An 18,605-nucleotide genomic window follows, 5' to 3' on the forward strand; every position below is an offset into this window, starting at 1 on the left:
TATTTAGGTTATGTAGTAATTCTGCCCCATTTGCCACAGATTAATGAGGCTATAAAATAATCACAAAGCTGGGGCAGCTGTGGTTTTTCACGCTCCTCACGTACTTCTATCTACTGTGAAATACTTCATCCAGAAATAATTACCTGGCTTCTCCAGCCTCCCTTTAATACTCCTTGACGACTCAAAATGAAGGAGACGCTGTCCCATTTTTGTCTGGGACATTAGCAGGGCCATGGCAGCATCCCTGGTGGTGCCTGAGGGAAGCTGAGCGGGTGTGGCACCTGTTGGGGAGCACAGTGTCCACCTGAGTGACCAGAGCTGGGGATGGAACCCTCCTGCTGCCAGGGGAGTGTGGGACAAACCAGTGAGGCTGATGTGTCAACTTTGGTCCTCCAGACTTTGAAGCTGCCACTTCTCTGATAAGAGCCTGAAGCATTTCATGGCTCCAGTGAGGCAATGGACAGGAGGAGTGTCCAAACACAGACAGGGACTGGGCACTGCTCCAGCTGGAGGGAAGCTGCTGCAGCAGGTCTGGGTGGGAGTGAAGGGACTCTACTGACTCACTGAATAATTGCCCACAGGAGGTAGAAATTTTGTCAGCATGGTGTGTCAGTGCACAGAAGATGTGATAGGATGCTGAAAGTATTTAGTGCACTTTATTGCTCCCCCTGCCAGTTTGAGGGAGGTGGAGGTACAAACCCACTGGGATTGGAGATGTAGAGGCTGTTTGTCTCTTTCTATGATTTATTTTTTCATGGGGTGTGACAGCTGCTTGTCCCTTTGCTCTGCAGGGTCTCAGTCCCTCTTTGGAGGCTGCTCGTCCCCTCTCAGGCTTGGGGACCATCTCTGACAGCTTCTGTTGGGGTAGGAGGCAGGGCACAGCCTGCATGAGAGTGAGAGTGACCTGCTGCTGGGCTGGGACATAGTTAGGAAGCAGTGAGGTGAAACCAGCAGCTTGAAGAGAAATTGCTTTTCCTGCCTCAGCTTCCAAGGGCAGCCACAGTCTCTCCCTCCTGTGCCATCCATTCCTTTGGGTGCTTCCCAGAAGGACAGCCCTGAGCTGGAGGTCAGGGTGTCCTCCCTCTCACAGGGGGCTGGTGGGGGTGAATAATTTCCTCTGGCAGCTCAGTCCCAGGGAGGCTCTGGGAGGGTGGTGATGCCAATCTCTGCAGCTCTGAGGATGCTCTGTGTTCCCACCCTGTGCTGTTTGATCTCTCATTTCCTCCAGATGTGACTTGGGAGTAGCACCAAGTGCAGGATGATTTCCCAGTGGCTCTCCCCTCCTGAAGGAGCTTTCCTTGAGAAGGAAACCCTTCCCACAAAGCAGAGCAGTAAGGCAGTGTCACATCCTGACCTGCTGTGCTGTGTCCCTGGGCAGGGCTGTGTGCCCAGAGAGGTGCAGACTGTGGTGCTGGTGGCTGGGTAGATGTCAGCCTTCCTGCCAATCCCATCTGCTCTGCTGGCCATCACCCACGTGGCTGAGAAAGGACATAAATGTGTATTTGGAAAGCACTCATAGGCTCTGCTGTGTGTGATTGATACAAATCCTCTTTCAGCTGGAGATCAAACTCTTTTCTCCCATTTCTTCATCCTTCTTTCCCCACAAGTCTGGGCTGGTGTTTCTCCCAGGTATTTTTTTCATTGCAAACATTGAGGCTGTAAGGTTCCCCCACCTTAGAAACACATGTTTACAAAAATCTGAATACAATTTGTGTGCAGGTGTACGTTAACAGTGACCTGCATTAGAGGTCCTGCTCCCTGCTGCCAGGTGTCACGTAGCTCCTTGAGCATCCCCAGCTGATTGTGTGTTTGGGCACGTGAGGTTTCACTGAAGCTGTGCTAAATGACAGCCCTGCAACCCTGGCCATCGGGTACTGGAGGAACCAGGCTCTGAAAACTGGGTGATGTTGTTCTGATGGTGATAGCGTGGTAGTGCAAGATGATAAACCCTGACTTGTGAAACTGGAGCATCTGCTGCTTGTTTTGAACCTGACCTGATTTTGTAGCTCTGGGTATGGCAGGTATGAAATTTGCTGTTTGAGGAATCAGACAGCAGCTGCTTAATCATTTATAAAGTTAAAAGACTGTGGCACTTCATTTCTGATGTGAAGTGCTAATTAGTTTACTATGGGATCCAGACTGCAGGAAATTCGTGTTTCTGGCACAGTGGCTGTTCTTTAAAAATGTGTTTGTCACTGTGTTATGTTTATATTATTAGTGCAGAGCAATAGAACACAGCCCAGGCTCTGTGAGAGGAGGGAAAACATCAGCACCTCATTTAGAAATATGGAAGGCTGCTGTTAAATAAGCTTATTAGAGGCTGTGCCTCATGCAGAGAGGAGAGCATTAGGTATCAGCCTCCCTCTGGAGCTGTGGATGATTTTTTGGGTGGCTTTCAGCTACATCAGACACTTGACATAGGGGAGCTCAGTGGGCAAAAGATGGGAAGTGAAATTCCTGGTGCAGAACCTGATAAATAAATAGCTGCACTGGATGCTGTTGTTAGCCTGAAAGGAGAGTAGCATGGGCCTTTCATTCTTTCTAAATTAAAGTTCAATAATGTGAATGACAGTAAATAAATCTTTGTGGAAGTGCAGACTTAATTTCTGAGTGGTCCCCAAATTTGTGCTAATACAAAGGATTAAGTAGGTTAGTTAGAGGCACATTATGAGTAATTCTTTTTGATAATATCAAGGAACCAAATTGGTTTGCAAACACTTTTACCAGAAGTTGAATCTTGTGTTAAAAGCTCTCGATCAGGGCAGGTTGGATTACAGATTTATCCTGTGCACTGGTGCTGCTGCTTAAGCATCTTATGCACTGAGAGGTTAGAACATCAAAGAGAGGGTGCCCACTGTCTGCTTTTCACTTTATATTTAAGTTGGTAATTAAGGGCCAGAGTGTAGCAAAACCGATTTTTGAAAAGTCACTTCATCTTTATTTGGGGTTAATTGCATTAATGCTCACAGCTTGACAGGCTTGGTTCATGACAGGAATTTAAAAAATAAAGTTGTAGGGGATATGCAGCCTTCAGCATTGTCTGAAAGTCCTAATTCCCAAGTAATCCTGTTGTTCATGCTTGTGAAACCGCCTACAAAACAGCACCTTCGAGCAGTTCTGAAGTTTATTTTTAAAGGCTGTGTAATTGTGTGCTGTTGGTTTCTAACTTGAGCAAAGTGGGAAGATTTTTATGCAGATCTGCACAGAGATTTGTACAGATAGGAGAACCAAGTCTAGATGAAGCAGGCTGAAGTGGGGCTGCAGATGGTTCCTGGTGGGAATTCAGAGCACAATGAGGATTTTGGGTTCTAGTAGGGATCTCAGGGATGCTTCTCATTGTCCTGAGCCCACACAGGGGGTCAGAGCTTGAGGGCTGGAGCCCCTGGAGTTGAGGTAACAGCAGATGTCAATAGTGGTGTGTTCCATGAAACAGAATTGTCTCTCACAACTTTGTGAGGACTCTGGGATTTTTTTGTTTGAACTTTACTGCTCACTCTGCAGAATGTTATAAATATTGGCTGCACTCAGGTGTAATCAATGTGAGTACAAATTATGGATTAGAGCATGTTTTAAAGCTCTGGTCAGGGCAGATATCTGTGAGCCTGGAGAATTTGGCATTTTATGCGTTTGCACAATAACTCACCTTTTTTTGTGGAAGGTTCAGAGACTGAAAATGATCAAAGCTTTAATTTCACCAGCTATCACCAGGGACTTTGTGTGTGTGTGTGTCCTTTCCTGTATGCCTAATCAAAAGTCCTATCTAGGAGCAATACTGAATTGTAGATTTAAAAGCAGATTGATGCTCTTGTCCTCTGGCCTCACAGGCAGATGAATTCTTCATTCCTGTGAACTTCATATGAGCAACTTTGAAAAGAGGAGAAGCAATTCAGCTAAGCTCATTCCATTAATTTTGGCATATAAGACAACATGCAAGGCAGCCTGAGAATCCACTTGGGATCATCTTTTTCCTATTATGTTGGTAGCAAACCTTTGTTCTTTTTATTACTTATTATTCTGGACCTGCAGTCAGTAATGTGAGGAGAAGCACGTCTGCCACACATCAAGTTTTCTATTGCCTTTTAAAGTGACATTCTCCTTAGATCACTGTTGTGTAGGCTTATTCCTTATCAGCAATGAATGCTGTGTTGTTCATATGACTGTACATCAAACAGATCTGCGGTAGCTGTCTCCTGTGCTCCCCTGACAGTGGTACATATATCTACAAAGACTTTCTGAGAGCTCTCTCTCCCCCTCCTTCTCCTCACAGAATAGGAATCTGGATGGTACAGCCTTTGGAAACCACCTGGGTATTTATCCTGCTGCCTTTCCCTTGCTGAATTTTGTTTTCTGTTCTGATTCTAAGGAACCTGGTTATTTTTTAGGTATTTCAAACTAACCCACATGCAGTCAGGTTCTTAGAGTGGAAGTCAGTAAAAGACTAAGACTGATGTGAATGGACAATTCATCAGCTGCATATAACTCCACCAAAATTATCCTAAATTGCATTTAGTTGCTTTTTGCATCACAAACTTCCTTTACACTTTTTTCTTCTGTGTGTGTTTGTGCAGGTTCAAGGGACAGTGCTCTCCTGTACTTGGGTCAGCTGGGAAGCTGATGGGACTTAATTCTTACTTGTTTTATCACCTACTCCATCTGTCACAGGGATGAAAAAATGGGTGAAGTTTTTATTAATGAGACTGGAAAAGTCCATGTACCCTGAATAAGGGTGGGGAGAAGGTCCTTGGCTTGCTCCAGCCTACCCATGGAGCTGTAATTTTGCTGTAGGAGCATAAACCCTGCACATGGGAATGCTGATGGGAAAAGCAGCTGGGAGCACTGAGGAGGGAGCACCACAGTACCTGTGGCTCTGCCTTCTGAGATGGAGCATCTGAGGCCATTGCTCAGGAGCTTGTGAAACATAAAGCATAACTGTACAGAATATGTAAGTTAAGTGCAAAGATACCATGAATCATGGAGCAGTAGAAAAAACCAAACATGCAAACATTCAAATCCAAAACCTTAAAAACTTAGGACAAATCTGCTCTGTTACAGGAGAAAATCATCATCCTTATTTTTCAATCTAGTTAGGCAATAGGGGAAAAAAAGGCAGAACAAAAAGGCACTGAGGGCAGCAGGCACAGCACAAAACCACATAAACTTTTCCTAGCGGGTTGGTTGGATTTTCCTGGCACAGGACAGGACTGTTCCCTGCACTTTTTCTTTAGCTACAAGGGTCCTTTTCTTTTCTTTTAGAAATGGCACTTGAAAACTGGATCTTTTTTTTATCTCTGTGTTTAAATTTGGGTATGACTAGACCTCAGTGAACAAATGCCATTGGAGATTTCCTGGCTGATTGCTCTCCAAAGCAGTGTTCTGTGAGGGAATGGCAACTCCCTGCTGCCATCCTGGCACTGGTACTGCCTCAGGCTATTGGAATAACCCCCTGGATATTTGTCACCATTCTTTTCCAGTGGAAGAGGGAAACCTTTTCTATTTAGTACCTGTGGATTGCTGTCAAAGTCCTCTAAACACAGTGGTGGGCAACACTGGAGGAGGAGGAAGACTTTTTCATGGCTACAGGCTCTAAGTAATTCCAGGCAATGATAAAACCCTTGGAAAGGGAATATGGATGCTGGATTTCAATGCAGAGCCCAAATCTTTCCTTGTTTCTTGTTATAAGAAGCCATATCCTCCTCTGCTTCAGCTCACTTTGTAGCAGCTTGGTCATTGTTTTCCACACGTGAAAGCAAGGCTTGGAGGGACCAAAACTCCCTGGCAACAGCACAGCCAAGGGATATCAGCACCGGGAGGAGCAGGCTGCTCTCACTCTGTTATGCATGAAAGAGAAGAGGGTGATCTTGGAGACACAGGTCCAAAGCCTGTCTCAAACAGGCAGGAGTCATCTGTCTGCAGAATTACATCACCCAGCTGCCACAGCGGCGCTCCGGCTCTGTGCGAGCTCCTGCAGCACGGAGCAGGTTGATTAATAAGGAATGAAGTGGGGATTGTGAATACTTCACTGTGCTGTGAGCATGCAGGTGTCTTCCTCCCGTGAGGACCATTTGAAGGGAAGCAGTGCCAGCGATGCCAGGGGTTTAGCTCTCCCACCCAGCCTGTGTGCAAGCTGTTCCTGCCCCCTTCCACTCATTGCACTGCACGAGTTTACTCTTACAGCTCAGCCTTGCTGATGATTTTAGCCAAAATTCTGCTCCTTGAATAGTTTCTTCAACAAGGTGCTGATGGTAGCATGTTGGGCTCCCCGAAGCTTCTGTCCCAAAAAGCTTAGAAAGTGTCAAATCCTCTGTGAGGGGTTTTTAAAAAGATTAATCATCCGTCTTCCACCCTCCCTTAGCTTGTAATGGGGAAAAGAGCTCAAATGGAAGGTTCGGCTTGGGAGCTTTAACACCTTAAGCCCCAGAAGGGCAGGGTGCTGTTTAATTTCAGACTGGCTGGAGGCAAGGCTAGAGTCTCTTGTGGGTTATTATTGCAGTGTTTATTTGCTGTGGGCTGTTGTGAAGAGCTCGGCTACAATGCCCAGCTTTGTTTTTTTTCATGCAGCAAGTGCTGTGTTAATGGACTTAGTTTGAGAGTAGAGCAAATCATCTCTTCGGCATGTTTGGGGTGTTTTACTGATATGATGGGTAAAGGGGAAGTGTTGAACAGAGGGATGGCTCTGTACTGTCCGTATTTGCCACAATCAGAGCTGGAAGAGAAGTTGGTGCATCTATTTTACGCTGAGGCACTGGCACGAGTTGTAATCAAAGCCAGGTGGATGGGGCTCTGAGTAACCTGGTCTAGTGGAAGGTGTCCCTGCCCATAGCAGGGGGTTTGGAGCAATATGAACTTTAAGGACTCTTCTATTCCATTTCTGCAGGTCTGATAGGACTGTTTTCCACACCCCTCCTCCCCTCTCTTTCTACCACTCGCTGGTTCCCAGAAGTGCCTTTTTCAAGTCGGATTTCTACTGTATAATTTGAGCACGGGCTCAGCCGGGAGAAAACGATGACAGCTTTGTTCCCTGTATAGCGGATAATGAGGTGTTGGAGGCAGATAGCGCTGGATTCGTGTGTGCAGCGCCTGCCCAGCTCACTCAAGTGCGGCAGCGCTGAACGCCGGCGAGCGCCTTCCTCCGCTCCCGCAGCATCTAAATGGGCTTGTTGTCAGGGCGTATGGCAAAAGGGTTAAAATTTAATTAGAAAACATAGTGCTAGCTACTGGAGCTTAACAGAGCTTTATATAAGCTGCTAAGGACAAGGCTGCTGTGTGAGCTGCTGGTAGGGCTGAGCTAGTGCAGCCGCTGGCTGGGCGTCAGGAGCGGGGCATGCCTGGGAATCTGCCCAGGAAGCGCCGTCAAAGCGGAGTTTGTTCGAAGGCTTGACCCGGGCTGCGTGCGGCAGCCGTGCCGGATAAAGCCGGGCACATCCATCCATGCCAGGCGTCTGAGCGGGGATCCAGCCAGCGGAGCCGCTCCCATGGCTTCGGTGTTCATGTGCGGGGTGGAGGATCTGCTGTTCAGCGGCAGCCGCTTCGTGTGGACCGTGACGGTGGCAGCGCTGCGGCGGTGGTACGCGGCACGGCTGCGGGCGTGCCGGCAGGCGCTGCGAGCCTGGTGTGGCCTCCGCGATGTCTACCAGGTAAAGAAAAAACAAACTGAACAACCCAGCTCACCGTTCGAGCTTTTCCTTGGAACGGCATCCCGGCACCTGCGTGCGTGTTGTCTCTCCGGGCTGGTTCCTCCGTGCGCATCCCCGGCGAGGCGGCTGGGATGGGGCGGGAGCATCCAGGGAAGGGGATGGGATGGGGTAAGGAGCATCCAGGGAAGGTGCTCGGCTGGGATGGGAACATCCAGGGAAGGTGCTCAGCTGGGATGGGGTGGGGAGAATCCAGGGAAGGTGCTCGGCTGGGATGGGGTGGGGAGAATCCAGGGAAGGGGATGGGGTGGGATGGGGAGCATCCAGGGAAGGTGCTCAGCTGGGATGGGAACATCCAGGGAAGGTGCTCAGCTGGGTGAGGAGCATCCAGGGAAGGTGCTGGGATGGGATGGGAACATCCAGGGAAGTTGCTCAGCTGGGATGGGGTGAGGAGCATCGAGGGAAGGTGCTCAGCTGGGATGGGGTGAGGAACATCGAGGGAAGGTGCTCAGCTGGATGGGGAGCATCCAGGAAAGGTGCTCAGAGGATCCTGAACCTGGCTCTGAGCTGATCCCGGTATTGCTTTCAAAGTGCCGGCTCCGTGCCTGAATTCAGGGTTTGGGGGGTGATGTTTTCTGTGCCGAATATGTTTTATCAGTCAGTCAATCTACAGGTGTTTTGGCAGCCAGCTGGGAGCCCCTCTTGCTGCTGTCACCCATCCTTGCCCTGGGGATCTGGGGACAGAGCCCCCCTCTGCCCGTGCACTCGGAGCACAAAGCTCCCATGGGACAGCCCGGCTGTGGCTTTTTCTGTGTTCGTGTCACTGAATAGTGGCAGCTTGTAACGTGATAGTCCTTTGCATGGCAGGGGGATTGCTGCTTGGGAGAGGTGCAGTGAGTCCTGGAATGGCAACTGGGGGCTCCCCTTCGTGCAGGCAGGAAACACAGCCCTGTACTTGCAGTTATTGTGGTATCCAGTTGCAGTGAGGGTGGCGTCACTCTTTTTCGAGTCTGTTTTTGCTGGCGGTTATTTATTTCTGTGTGTCTGTATTTGTCTTGCATGTGAACTTGTGCTGCGTGCCTGCTCTCAGCCTCACTCTGTGTGTTTGCTACATCAGGGTGAATGTTTCAAAGCAGCTTCTCCCTTCTCCCTGGTGTGTTGCAATACAGAGAATGACACAGCTCATAGCAAACAGCTTTCCAGAGCCACCAGGATGCAACTTCCATGGGAAAGTCATGCTAACAGGACATCTGTGCCTGTTTAATCCTGAAGTGATCTGTTGGTGTTTAGCTTTAGGGTAGGCTCAGGAGTGTGAGAGCAGCTTTACAGTGGTAGATGTACAAGTGCTTGAATTTATCTTGGGCAGATGATGTATGGAAACACTGCGTGATGTGTCTGACACAGGTGTCACTGTGGATATGGATCTATTCATGGATCATGACTAGCTGGGGAATGCAGGAGTAAAGGCATCATTGCTCGTCCTTTGCCCACCTTTACTGACCTGTAGGAATGTGGTGAGATGCAGTCCTGACCCTCTTCTTCCTCTCTAAGTAAAATCCAGCTACACCTGTGCTGTGTGGGTGTTATTTTTAGGGTCCATTCATACAAAGAGCATGCAGCTCAGACTGCCTTCCCTCTCCATTGCATCCCCATGGAGGTAAAACTCATCCCTTCAGGGCTGGAATAAAGGCTTGGTGAGGACCAGCTCTGACAACAGCTGTGTTCAGCTGCCATGCTCTGATGGCTGGCTTGAGGTGAAAAGAGATTTTTTCAAAAGAAAGAGTAGCTGTATCTCTGCCCAAACTTACTGTGTCCTAGTGGTTGGTTTTTTTTGTCTTTTCTTCATGAAAAGCATCACTGACATGTGCCTGTGTCTGAAAGTGGGGATGTGAAAATGGGTGAGGAGATTGGTTCTTCTCTCATCCTCGAGCCAGGGAAGTGGACAGGGAGTGCCCCTTCCCTTCTGCCTACAACTTGTCCTGCTGGGGACATGCGGGGACCTGTTGCTCTGAGAGTCTTCCCTGGGAGGTGAAACCAGGCAGGAGCAAGGCAGCTCTCACATTTTAACATCAGGAATTTGCTAGTGGTGATTTGGGTTGTATTAAAGTGAGGTGACTGAAAGAATGCCCTGCAGCTCTTCCTTGTTGGGTTGTGTAACACTTTGCTTTTTGTGCTGAAGTCTTGGCTCTCAGCTGCTCAAACCTCTGGCTGAGTCCAGTGAGTGCAGGATTGAGGACACAGTGTTAAATGTCACCCAACTGCTCAGATACCAGAGCCCTGCAACAGCCTGAATAACACTGGTTTTCTTAATTTTTTTAAGCACTTCAAGCTATGGAAGCAGCTATAGACAGTGACTGGGTGTCCCTTGTTAACGTTTCCCACCTTGGCTTCATGGAGAATGCTCATATTTCTGTAGCTCCTTTGCATTCCTATTCCAGATGCCAAAAATACCATGGGTTTCATACAGAGGTTATTTTGGCTAAACATAGGCTTTTCCCCTCTCTGAGGGCTCCCTGGACTGTGCATGATGTGTCAGATCAGGACACCAGGCAGAACTTGCACTGAGCTGCATGCAAGGGACATGTGAGGTGACAGGGACTTGTGCTGATCAGCTCTGGAAGCCTCAGTTTGCTTTGATCAGTATTTGGGGATCACACTTTGTGCCCCAGTGGCTATTTTCGTGTGAATTGGACGCTGCCTGTAAATCTCTGTTTAACCATCAGTACATTTTTGTGGAGAAAAGTGAACAAGTAGGATTCCTTCTCCTTGGAGGGCTACATGTGTTGTTGTGGTGAGGGAGATTTTTAGTCTTTTTAAAACACAAAATGCTTGGTAGCCTGGTGGGAGAGCTGAGCTCGAGTGGCAGCAGGGAGAAGCCCCAAACACCTCAGTGTGTCTGAGCAGGATCCCCACCTGTGCTGGGCAGGTGTGGAGGTGGTCACAGGGCAGCGCCGGCTGGCAGGGCAGCCTCAAATCCTCTCTGCCACCATAAAGCCCTTACCTGCCTTAGCAGCTTTAAGCACAACTAAAACCCACCCCAACAAGCACAAACCAGCCTTTGTCAGTCACCTTCTCCCTAGCCTTTGTGTTTCTGGCACGTGTGTGTGGGAAACCTTTTCCAGGTTTTACCTGTTGTTTCACCTGGCACAGGGACTTCAGCCCCAGCCCAGGCACATCCCCAGGCTGATCTCTGCTCCAAGATGCTTCCCATCATCTGTCCCACCTGCCAAAAGAGAAGGGATGCTCAAATTATACAGCAGAAATCCTACTTGCCCAGAGCCCATTCATCTGGGGGAGCTTGTGAGCCAAGCACTGCTGGGGTGTCCTGTCTCCCTCTGAAATAATCCCTGAGCCCTCATGAGGGCTGAGCACTGTGTGAGTTGATTTTCTGAGCCCTTGGGTTGTATGCCAGGGAATATTGTCTTGTCCATGGCAGGGAGCATTTAAAGCCTGTCCTAGAAATAACAGATTTCCTGATAGAAAAGCTGGCACAGATCTTTTTTCTAACAGCAGCAAGCTGGTGTGAATTATTGGGGCTGTTAGGGCTTGGGAAGATTCCTGGATGGGAATTTGGCATAGAAGCCTTCACTCAAGGATTACCATTACCTACCAGAGAAAGGAGTGAGGGCTGTGTGTTGTTGTGGAGCTCTGGCACATAGTGCTGTGGCTTTGGGGGTTCTTCCCAGAGCCCCTCCTGATGCCTGAGGTGGGACAACATGGCATTTCTAGGTGTCCTGATACTATTCCTAAAAGAAAGCTTTCTGCAGGACCCTCCACGTGCTGGTTTTATAAGCCACCTGCCTTAGATTTAATTATAGAGCAGTAAAACAAAGTGAAATTTTTATATAAATGAGGTTAATAAGCAGCTGCAAAGCCAAAAACTTCTAGAGTCAACATTTATCCTGTGTTTAGTTACCTTTATTACCACTGGCCTGATTTTCATTGGGGTGTTAGCACAAAGTTTTCCTTTGAGATATCAATGCCAGTTGCTACCAGTATATCCCACAACACAAGAGTGAGACATGGCATCAAAGTTTTATTTAATGATGCGTCTAACTCTTATAAATTAAAAACTGGTCAAGTGAATGGTTTGGGGTCAGGGTTAAACGTGTGTCAGTCTGCCCCATGCAAAGTGGTAAAGAAATGGGAAAACTGTTCCCAAAGTCCCTGCAGAGTACAATGGTATGTTGTGATTGATCTGCTGGATGTACAGAGAGGGGAGCATCTCTGTGATGAAGCAGTTTAGGAGTAACTGAAATTACCAATTAGCTGATAAATTATGAAAAAGTGTAAACTTTTCGTATGGGTCTTTTGGACAAAGTGCTTTTTAACCTCTGAAAGGTCATTTCCTCTGTGTGAAGTGAAAAGTGTTGCTGATGAAGCAGAATGAATCAGCTTTGTGCGTGTGTCTGGCCCAGGGTACCTGGGGTGGAGGAGCAGGAGAGGAAGGGCTGGCTTCTGTTTCCTCCAGTGCTAACGTAGTTGGTTTGGATAGTGAGCACCATGCTTCCTCTGCTACCACACCTTAACTTGGCATTATGAAAAATGCTGACAGCAAATTGAGATGCCTTTTTTTTTCCTTTTCTTTTTGCAGTGCTGGAGTGGTGGGGGAGAGCACAAAGCTGGGGTTGCATTGTCAGGGCAGAACTTTGTTCCACACCAGACAGACCCCAGGAGTGATGCTCTGCAGAAGCATCTCAGGTGTTCTTGCAGGTCAGGGCTTTTCAAAGGGAGCTTGAAAACCTTTTTAGAGGACACTGAGTACGTGTCTGTGTTCCTTCAAAGATTTAAACTTGTGCACTGGGGATTACCAGTTACCCTGGAAAAGCTTTGCTCTGGCTGCTTTCATCCAGCTGCTTTTTCTTTTTGAAGGGATCTGATCTAATGCTGATATGACACCTGCAGAGCTTTGGCTCTGCTGAAACTCCTTCATGTCCAAACAGGGAGTGTGGAGGTGTCCCCATGGCTGGGGCTTTGGGAGGGCTGAGAACAACCCTGGCTTTGGGCACTGCCTCCTGACAGCTTAGAGTTAAACTTGGCTCTGCACACTTCCAACAGCAGCTTTCCAGAGCTCTCTGCCAGATCCATTTCCATCTGAGCTCATGATATAGCGTTTTCTGTTTGAGAGAGTTTATTCAAACAAAAATACGATTTTGATTTTTTTTTAGTGGCTTCTCCCTCTTCCCTCACTGACAAACTTCACAACCAGACTGTGAACTTCATCTCATTTCCTTTGGCGTGTCATGGTGCCAGTTCCAAACAGTGCCTTCTATTCACAAACCACTTGGGCCTGTATAAATATTTTCCCTCTTCGATGTGACGCAGCTCACAAAATACGTTGGATTTCGAATGTCGCTGGCACCACTTCTCAGAGGCAGAAAGTCCTGTACAAAGGTATCACTGTGTGAGCCTGCCTGGAGAAATCCCCATTCTGGCCTTTGCAGAGGTTGGCCAGCTTGCTCTGACTGGACACAAACTGTATGAAAAGGTAAATTAAAAGTGTTTCAGGCACGTGCTGGTTTTTCTGAGCTTCGTTTTTGTCCTTGTGAGTGTTTGTCTCTCTGTCACCCCTTTTGCTGGCGTTGTCACTGCAGTGCTTTGTGATCTTGGATGGACTGTCCATGTGCTTAAAATAACACTGTGCTATCTTTGTCCCCTCATTTTCTGAAAATCAGGCCACCCCTTGTACAGTCTGCATTGCTCTTAAAACCTCTGAGTCATAATTAGTGATTAGTAATTCTCCTAATCTTCTGTACAGATGGAGGCCAGTTCATTCTCAGAGACTGCAAAGAGGATAAAGCTATCAGGGCTGGAATATATTAGCTTAAATACCCTCCCACACACCAATACACATGTACACTTTTCCCCACTAATCGATCTGCCATTCATTTAAACATGCATCAGTGGTGTGTTGGGGAAGGAGATGGGGAGGATAAGTGTCGTCAGAAAGTTGAGAAGAGCTTGAATGTGCTGGATTTAAACTTTAAAAGTCATCTTTGGCAGTCCAAGCAATGCTAGGATTAAGACTGATGTTTCTGTTGCTTTTCCAGCTGATGTGGGCTAGGTGCTGTGCTGGGGATGGTGCCTCAGTGTGCATCTCCCTGCTGCCCATCAGGCACAGGAGTGTGGTGCCAGCAGAGCTGGGGATGGGGCTGGAGAAGTCACTGCACTCCCACCCATGGTGATGTGCTGGTTCCTGAGCATCCTGGCTTTCCCTTTGGTTGGCCCAGTGGTTTCTAGGCAGGGAGATGTGGGCTGGGCAGAGGCTGTGAAGTTTGGAGCAGGGTGGTGTTAAGCTATAATAAAGTGGCAGTAATTCCTCTCTCCTGTCAAACTCAGTCATTTGTTCACCTTGCTGAGGGGCTGGGGTGTGCTGCATTCCCTGTAGGGTCACCCTTCACTGCTGTCCCCAAACTCAGCTCATTCATGCCTCAGAGTTGCAGAGACATCCCTGTGCTCAGCTCCAACAGCTTCCTGCCTCTTACAGGTGTGCTGCATTTCTTTTAAACTCTGATTTTTCTCAGTTAATAAAAGTTCTCTGTACAGCTGAATTATGCAGCCCTGCTCTGTGTTTGTTTGGAAGCCATGGATCTCCAAGGAGCTCTTCTCTTTCTCCTCCAGCTATTCCTGTCCCTGTGGTTTTCCCAGCAGGGCAGAAGCTGGCACCACCCAGGTAACCTTCACATCATCTCTCTAAGGAAACATGACTCACTGTCTATTTTCCATCGTATTTTTGGGGCTTTGGAGTCTGTTTTGGAGACAAATGCGAGTTTGTTGCTCTGAAATCTCTCCCAAAACTGTCCTGCTGCCACCTCTTAGGTTGCTGGTGCAGTCTGGACCAGCTGGCTGGACCTGACCTGGCACCCTCCTGCCTGATGTGGGGCCAGCTTATGGTTTTTTCATGAAACCTGTGATACTGAGCATGGAGTGGAAAGCTTTTGTAGTCTCATGACTATGAACATGTTGGCTTTTACAAAGTAACTTTGGGGAGAAAAGACAAGTCTCTGTCTGCAGCTATTTCAAGGGTTATTATTTGATCAAAGCTGGTTCCTCTGAATTAAACAAGGAGGGTGAGACACCTCTGGCACCTCTCTGCATCCTGGGTGTCTGGGGTAGCTGCCCTCTGGAGGTGTCTGGATTGATGGTTATTTTGGGAGATGAGGGGAGCAGGGCTGACTCACCCTGTGTGATGGGCAGACCAGGCAGTGCTGCTTCTCTCCCCAGCATTTTTGGGAAGGCTCTGTCCTTACACAGTGCTCATGGAACCTGTTGGCCTCAAACACTGGGCACAGAGCCTCCTGAGAAGAGGGAACCACATCTCTTGAGGTGTTGCTGTCCAAAGTTTGACCTGTTTTCATTCTAGAAAAAGCAAGTTAGTTTGTTTCAGGTCTTGAACTTCTATTTTCTTCTATTAAAATAGATCCCTGGATTTTAAAAATTGGGTTGGGAGAGTGTTCATAGCTTGTGCTCTGTGTGCATAGTGACTGTTCAGTTGAGAGCATAAATAACTGAATAAGAGCATTCAGATTTTTGAAGTAACTGCAGGTGGAAATTTGAGACTTTATGCCTCTTGTGGACCTGCCTGAAGGTCAGGTTGGAACTCTGGAAGTTGCAGCTTCCTGGATTTGGATGCACAGTTCTTTGTTGTTCTGGTTTTTTGATTTTCAGTGCAGGCAGTGTCAGTTGTTTGAGTTTTCTTTGAGGAGAGCTGTGTTTGTGCTGTGTGACACCTGTGCTCTGCCTGGCACAGTTACCCAGTTTGTGCTGCTGCGTCAGAGCTGGGGGGTGTGTGAAACCTTGTGGGTTGATGTGCCAGAGGGGAAGGAATCTATCAAAGCAGAGCTCGGTGTTCTGCACTCAGAGAGCAGCCTGCAAAGGAGCAGCAGGGAGATGATTTACTCCTCTACCAGCACAAAGTGCACTTCCATAGAGCAGGAGCAAGTTCATGTTTATGGCCAAGGATGTGAGCTGTGCCCATGCACCCCACATCAGAGCAGCAGACCTGTGCTTTGGAAGGCAGGTTGGGAATGCAGTGGAGTGCTGTAGCTGGGGGTGTTGCAGGGAGGGGCAGTGGAGCTGATGAGGGGAGGGTGGGCAGGGTGTGCAGAGCAGACCAACTCTGGTTATCTCTGTTCCTGTATCCCTTAGATGGGCTGGTCCCTGCTGCCACAGGGGTTCAGACTGGGGGTGGCTCAAAGTTTTAGTGCTGTGCCAGGTTTTTACACAAAGACCCCTCCTGTCCCTGGATAGCAGTGTGTGTGGGGTGGAGGAGCTGGGAGGGGGTGGCAGCTCCCTCAAGCACAGAGCTGCCAGCACTGGGATCTCAGGGATCATGGTCCCCACCAAGGTGTTTCTCTGCCCCAGGACTGGCACCTGTGCTATACTTTTGGAACAACTGCTGGTTTTTCATTCGGTTTTGTTTTATAATAAAAGGGTTAATATCACAGACAGGGGAAAGGAAAAAAAAAAAAAGAAAACCTAAAAAAAACCCAACACACAATTGTAATTCTTTCCCATTTTTAACAATCCCATTTCAACCCCTTGTATCCCCTGACTCACTCTGGAAGGGCTTTTGTTTCTGAATCTGTAATCAAAGCAACAAATGCAGAGGTCACTTCCTTCAGATTATATGGCAACGGAAGAAGTCCAGGATTGTGTCTCCCTTCTTCCCCCAGCTCAAATGTGCAGAAAACATGAAGGCTTAGTGCCTGCACACTGGGAGTACTTCTTGGGTTTCCCAAGTCCATTGAAACCAGCAGGGTGTGAGACGTGGAGGTAAGAGGCTGTGTTTTAATTTCTGATGCTTAGCAGTGCCAGATAATGTTATTTAGTGCTCTCAGTGTGTCCTGAGTTAAACGTGGTGCAGAGCTCGGAGCTGTGAGCCCCAGGGAGCCAGAAAGGAGCTCACAGCAAAGAAGGTTTGGGGTGGTGTAGGCTGAAACCTTTCTGCTTGCTCTTCTCTTTGCCTTGAAGGATCAGTCCATAAAAATTTCTTTGCATCTTTTGCACTCCAGTGAGGAGATAAGGGGCTGTTTGTTTATCCCAGCCTTTACAGCTGCTTTTTCCTGCCTTTGTTGTAAATGCTGCCTTGGCTACTTCAGCAAAGGGCTTTCCAAGCTGGATCTGGTAACTTTGCTGCAGCTGGAGCAAAGATCTCTAACTTCTGGTTAGAGAGAAAACCTCTTTTTAGAGATTACCCTTATGGCTACTCTGAGATATGATTTAACCTGAACAAAGCACAGATTCATGAGTCCCGAGAAAAGGCACTCAGTGCCTGGTACAGTAACTCCTTTCAGCATGCAACTGTTAAATATCTCCTCATAAAGTCCCCTCCCCTCTCACCCCCCAAAAAAACCCTTGTGAAGAGGTGGCCTGGAGATGCAGCAGTGCACACAGAGCTGGGATAACGGCTGCTGAGAAGGAGCCTTTGATCCAAAGCACTTGTTTTGCTTTAAAAGTGAAATGTGGAACCATCTGGATCAGCCCCCCTGAGTGCCTGGCAAGCTGCTGGCACTGGCAGTGTTGGCTCCTTGCCTCCACAGAAACGCTGCTCACTGCCTGCTCCAGCCCATACCCACTACTGGGACTTCTCTTGGTTTATTTATTTGCTTTCTGCAATTTTATAAGAGTTGCAGATTTAAAGGATTTGTGCTTTAGCCTTCTTTTTAAATTATTTTTCATCTCCTCCTTACCTGATTGTCTGCCCAAAGCTGGGTTTCCTGAGGGGCTGTTGGCTGGAAAAGTCCAGGAGGGGATGCTGGGTGTAGGGACCTGAATGGGGCAGGAGAAGAAAAGATTCAAGATGACTTTAGAGGATGAGATGCTGCCTGGAGGGGATGGCAATTATTTGGTCAGGGTTTGCTCTGCCTGTGTCTTCTGCTTTGGGAACCTCCCCTCAAAAACCCAACTCAGGAGTGAGCAGGGAGGTGATGGAGGGGACAAAGGAGCATCCTGTGAAAAGCCATCAGAAATGGGGGAGAGCTTCAGGGCTGGGGAGAGGCAAAAAGGCACCAAGGGCAGAGTGTGGGTCTCCAGGGATGTGAAATTACTCTTCTGTAAGGGTATTTTTTCATCTTCTGTAACTATTTCTGTACCAAGGAAAGCTGAGTTTGTTCAAGTGGGTCAGGGATGGCTTCTGGGGTGAGGTAAAACTCAGGAAAAGTTACCAGAAGCTCTGCACAGAATAAACCCCGAGATTGGTGTTGTAGAGACTTAAGCAAAGAAGCTGAAGCTTAACTGCTTTGCCTCCTGGCAGAGGAACAGAGGTCAGGACAGGTCACAGGAGGGCTGTGCCCACTCCTGCCCCACTGTGGCACTGCTCATTCAGGGCCAGAGGATGCTGCTGCCTCCAGGCAGTGCCCCTTCAGGGGAGCCCCTGCGTTTGTTCTGTCAGGCAGCATCAGGAAAGCACTCTGATCCCACAGGACACCTTTTTCCCCTGAATTCCCAGAAGACTGCACAAAACAAAGCAGCACCGTGGGCTGTGTGCAGTAATGACCTGCCTGCAGTGTCTCAGCACTCTGGTGATAAGCGTGTCTCTGCCAGACACGAATTTACTGCTCTGTGCTGCCAAGGAAAGCAGATGTTGGATTTCATTGACTTGATATTTGTGGCAGATTCGTACTGATTGTTTCCTATTAATTTTCCAGATAATTTTTTAATAGCATTAGCTGTAGAGTTGCCTGTCTATTCTTTTCTCACTTGAGAAATTCTTTTCTGTCTTGAGACACCTTTAAGGAGAATACTCCTGCAGTAAAGGTGCTGATCCTTCAAGAGGATAGCTCACCTCTCCCCCGCTGTCAGAGGGACTCAGCATCTGTGATAACACTGCCAGAGAGATCTTTGGCAGTGCCAGGAGAGGTGAAGTGCTGCCTGGGTGCTGCTTGGCAGCTGGAGACTCTAAAGCCAGCAGAGCCAGACTTGAGCAGCAGTTCCTCCCTCTGCCTCCTGCAATGGGGCTGATGCTGCCCTGCA

At 48.1% G+C, this 18,605-nt stretch overlaps 1 protein-coding gene across 2 annotated transcripts in view; it reads left to right on the top strand.

The window, feature by feature from the left end:
• Positions 1-18,605, top strand: part of FRMD4B (FERM domain containing 4B) — a 121,819-nt gene that overhangs the window by 37,707 nt on the left and 65,507 nt on the right. The window contains exon 1 of one of the 2 annotated variants that reach the window (XM_033071967.1): positions 7,037-7,634. The exons of the other annotated variant lie outside the window; for it this stretch is intronic. Coding sequence (XP_032927858.1) covers positions 7,473-7,634 — 162 coding nt within the window. The 5' untranslated portion in view covers positions 7,037-7,472. Of the gene's footprint in view, positions 1-7,036; positions 7,635-18,605 lie in introns of those variants that run through there. 2 annotated transcript variants of the gene reach the window in all.

This window comes from Catharus ustulatus, chromosome 13 (genome assembly GCF_009819885.2).
Source record: "Catharus ustulatus isolate bCatUst1 chromosome 13, bCatUst1.pri.v2, whole genome shotgun sequence".
Lineage (NCBI taxonomy): Eukaryota > Metazoa > Chordata > Aves > Passeriformes > Turdidae > Catharus > Catharus ustulatus.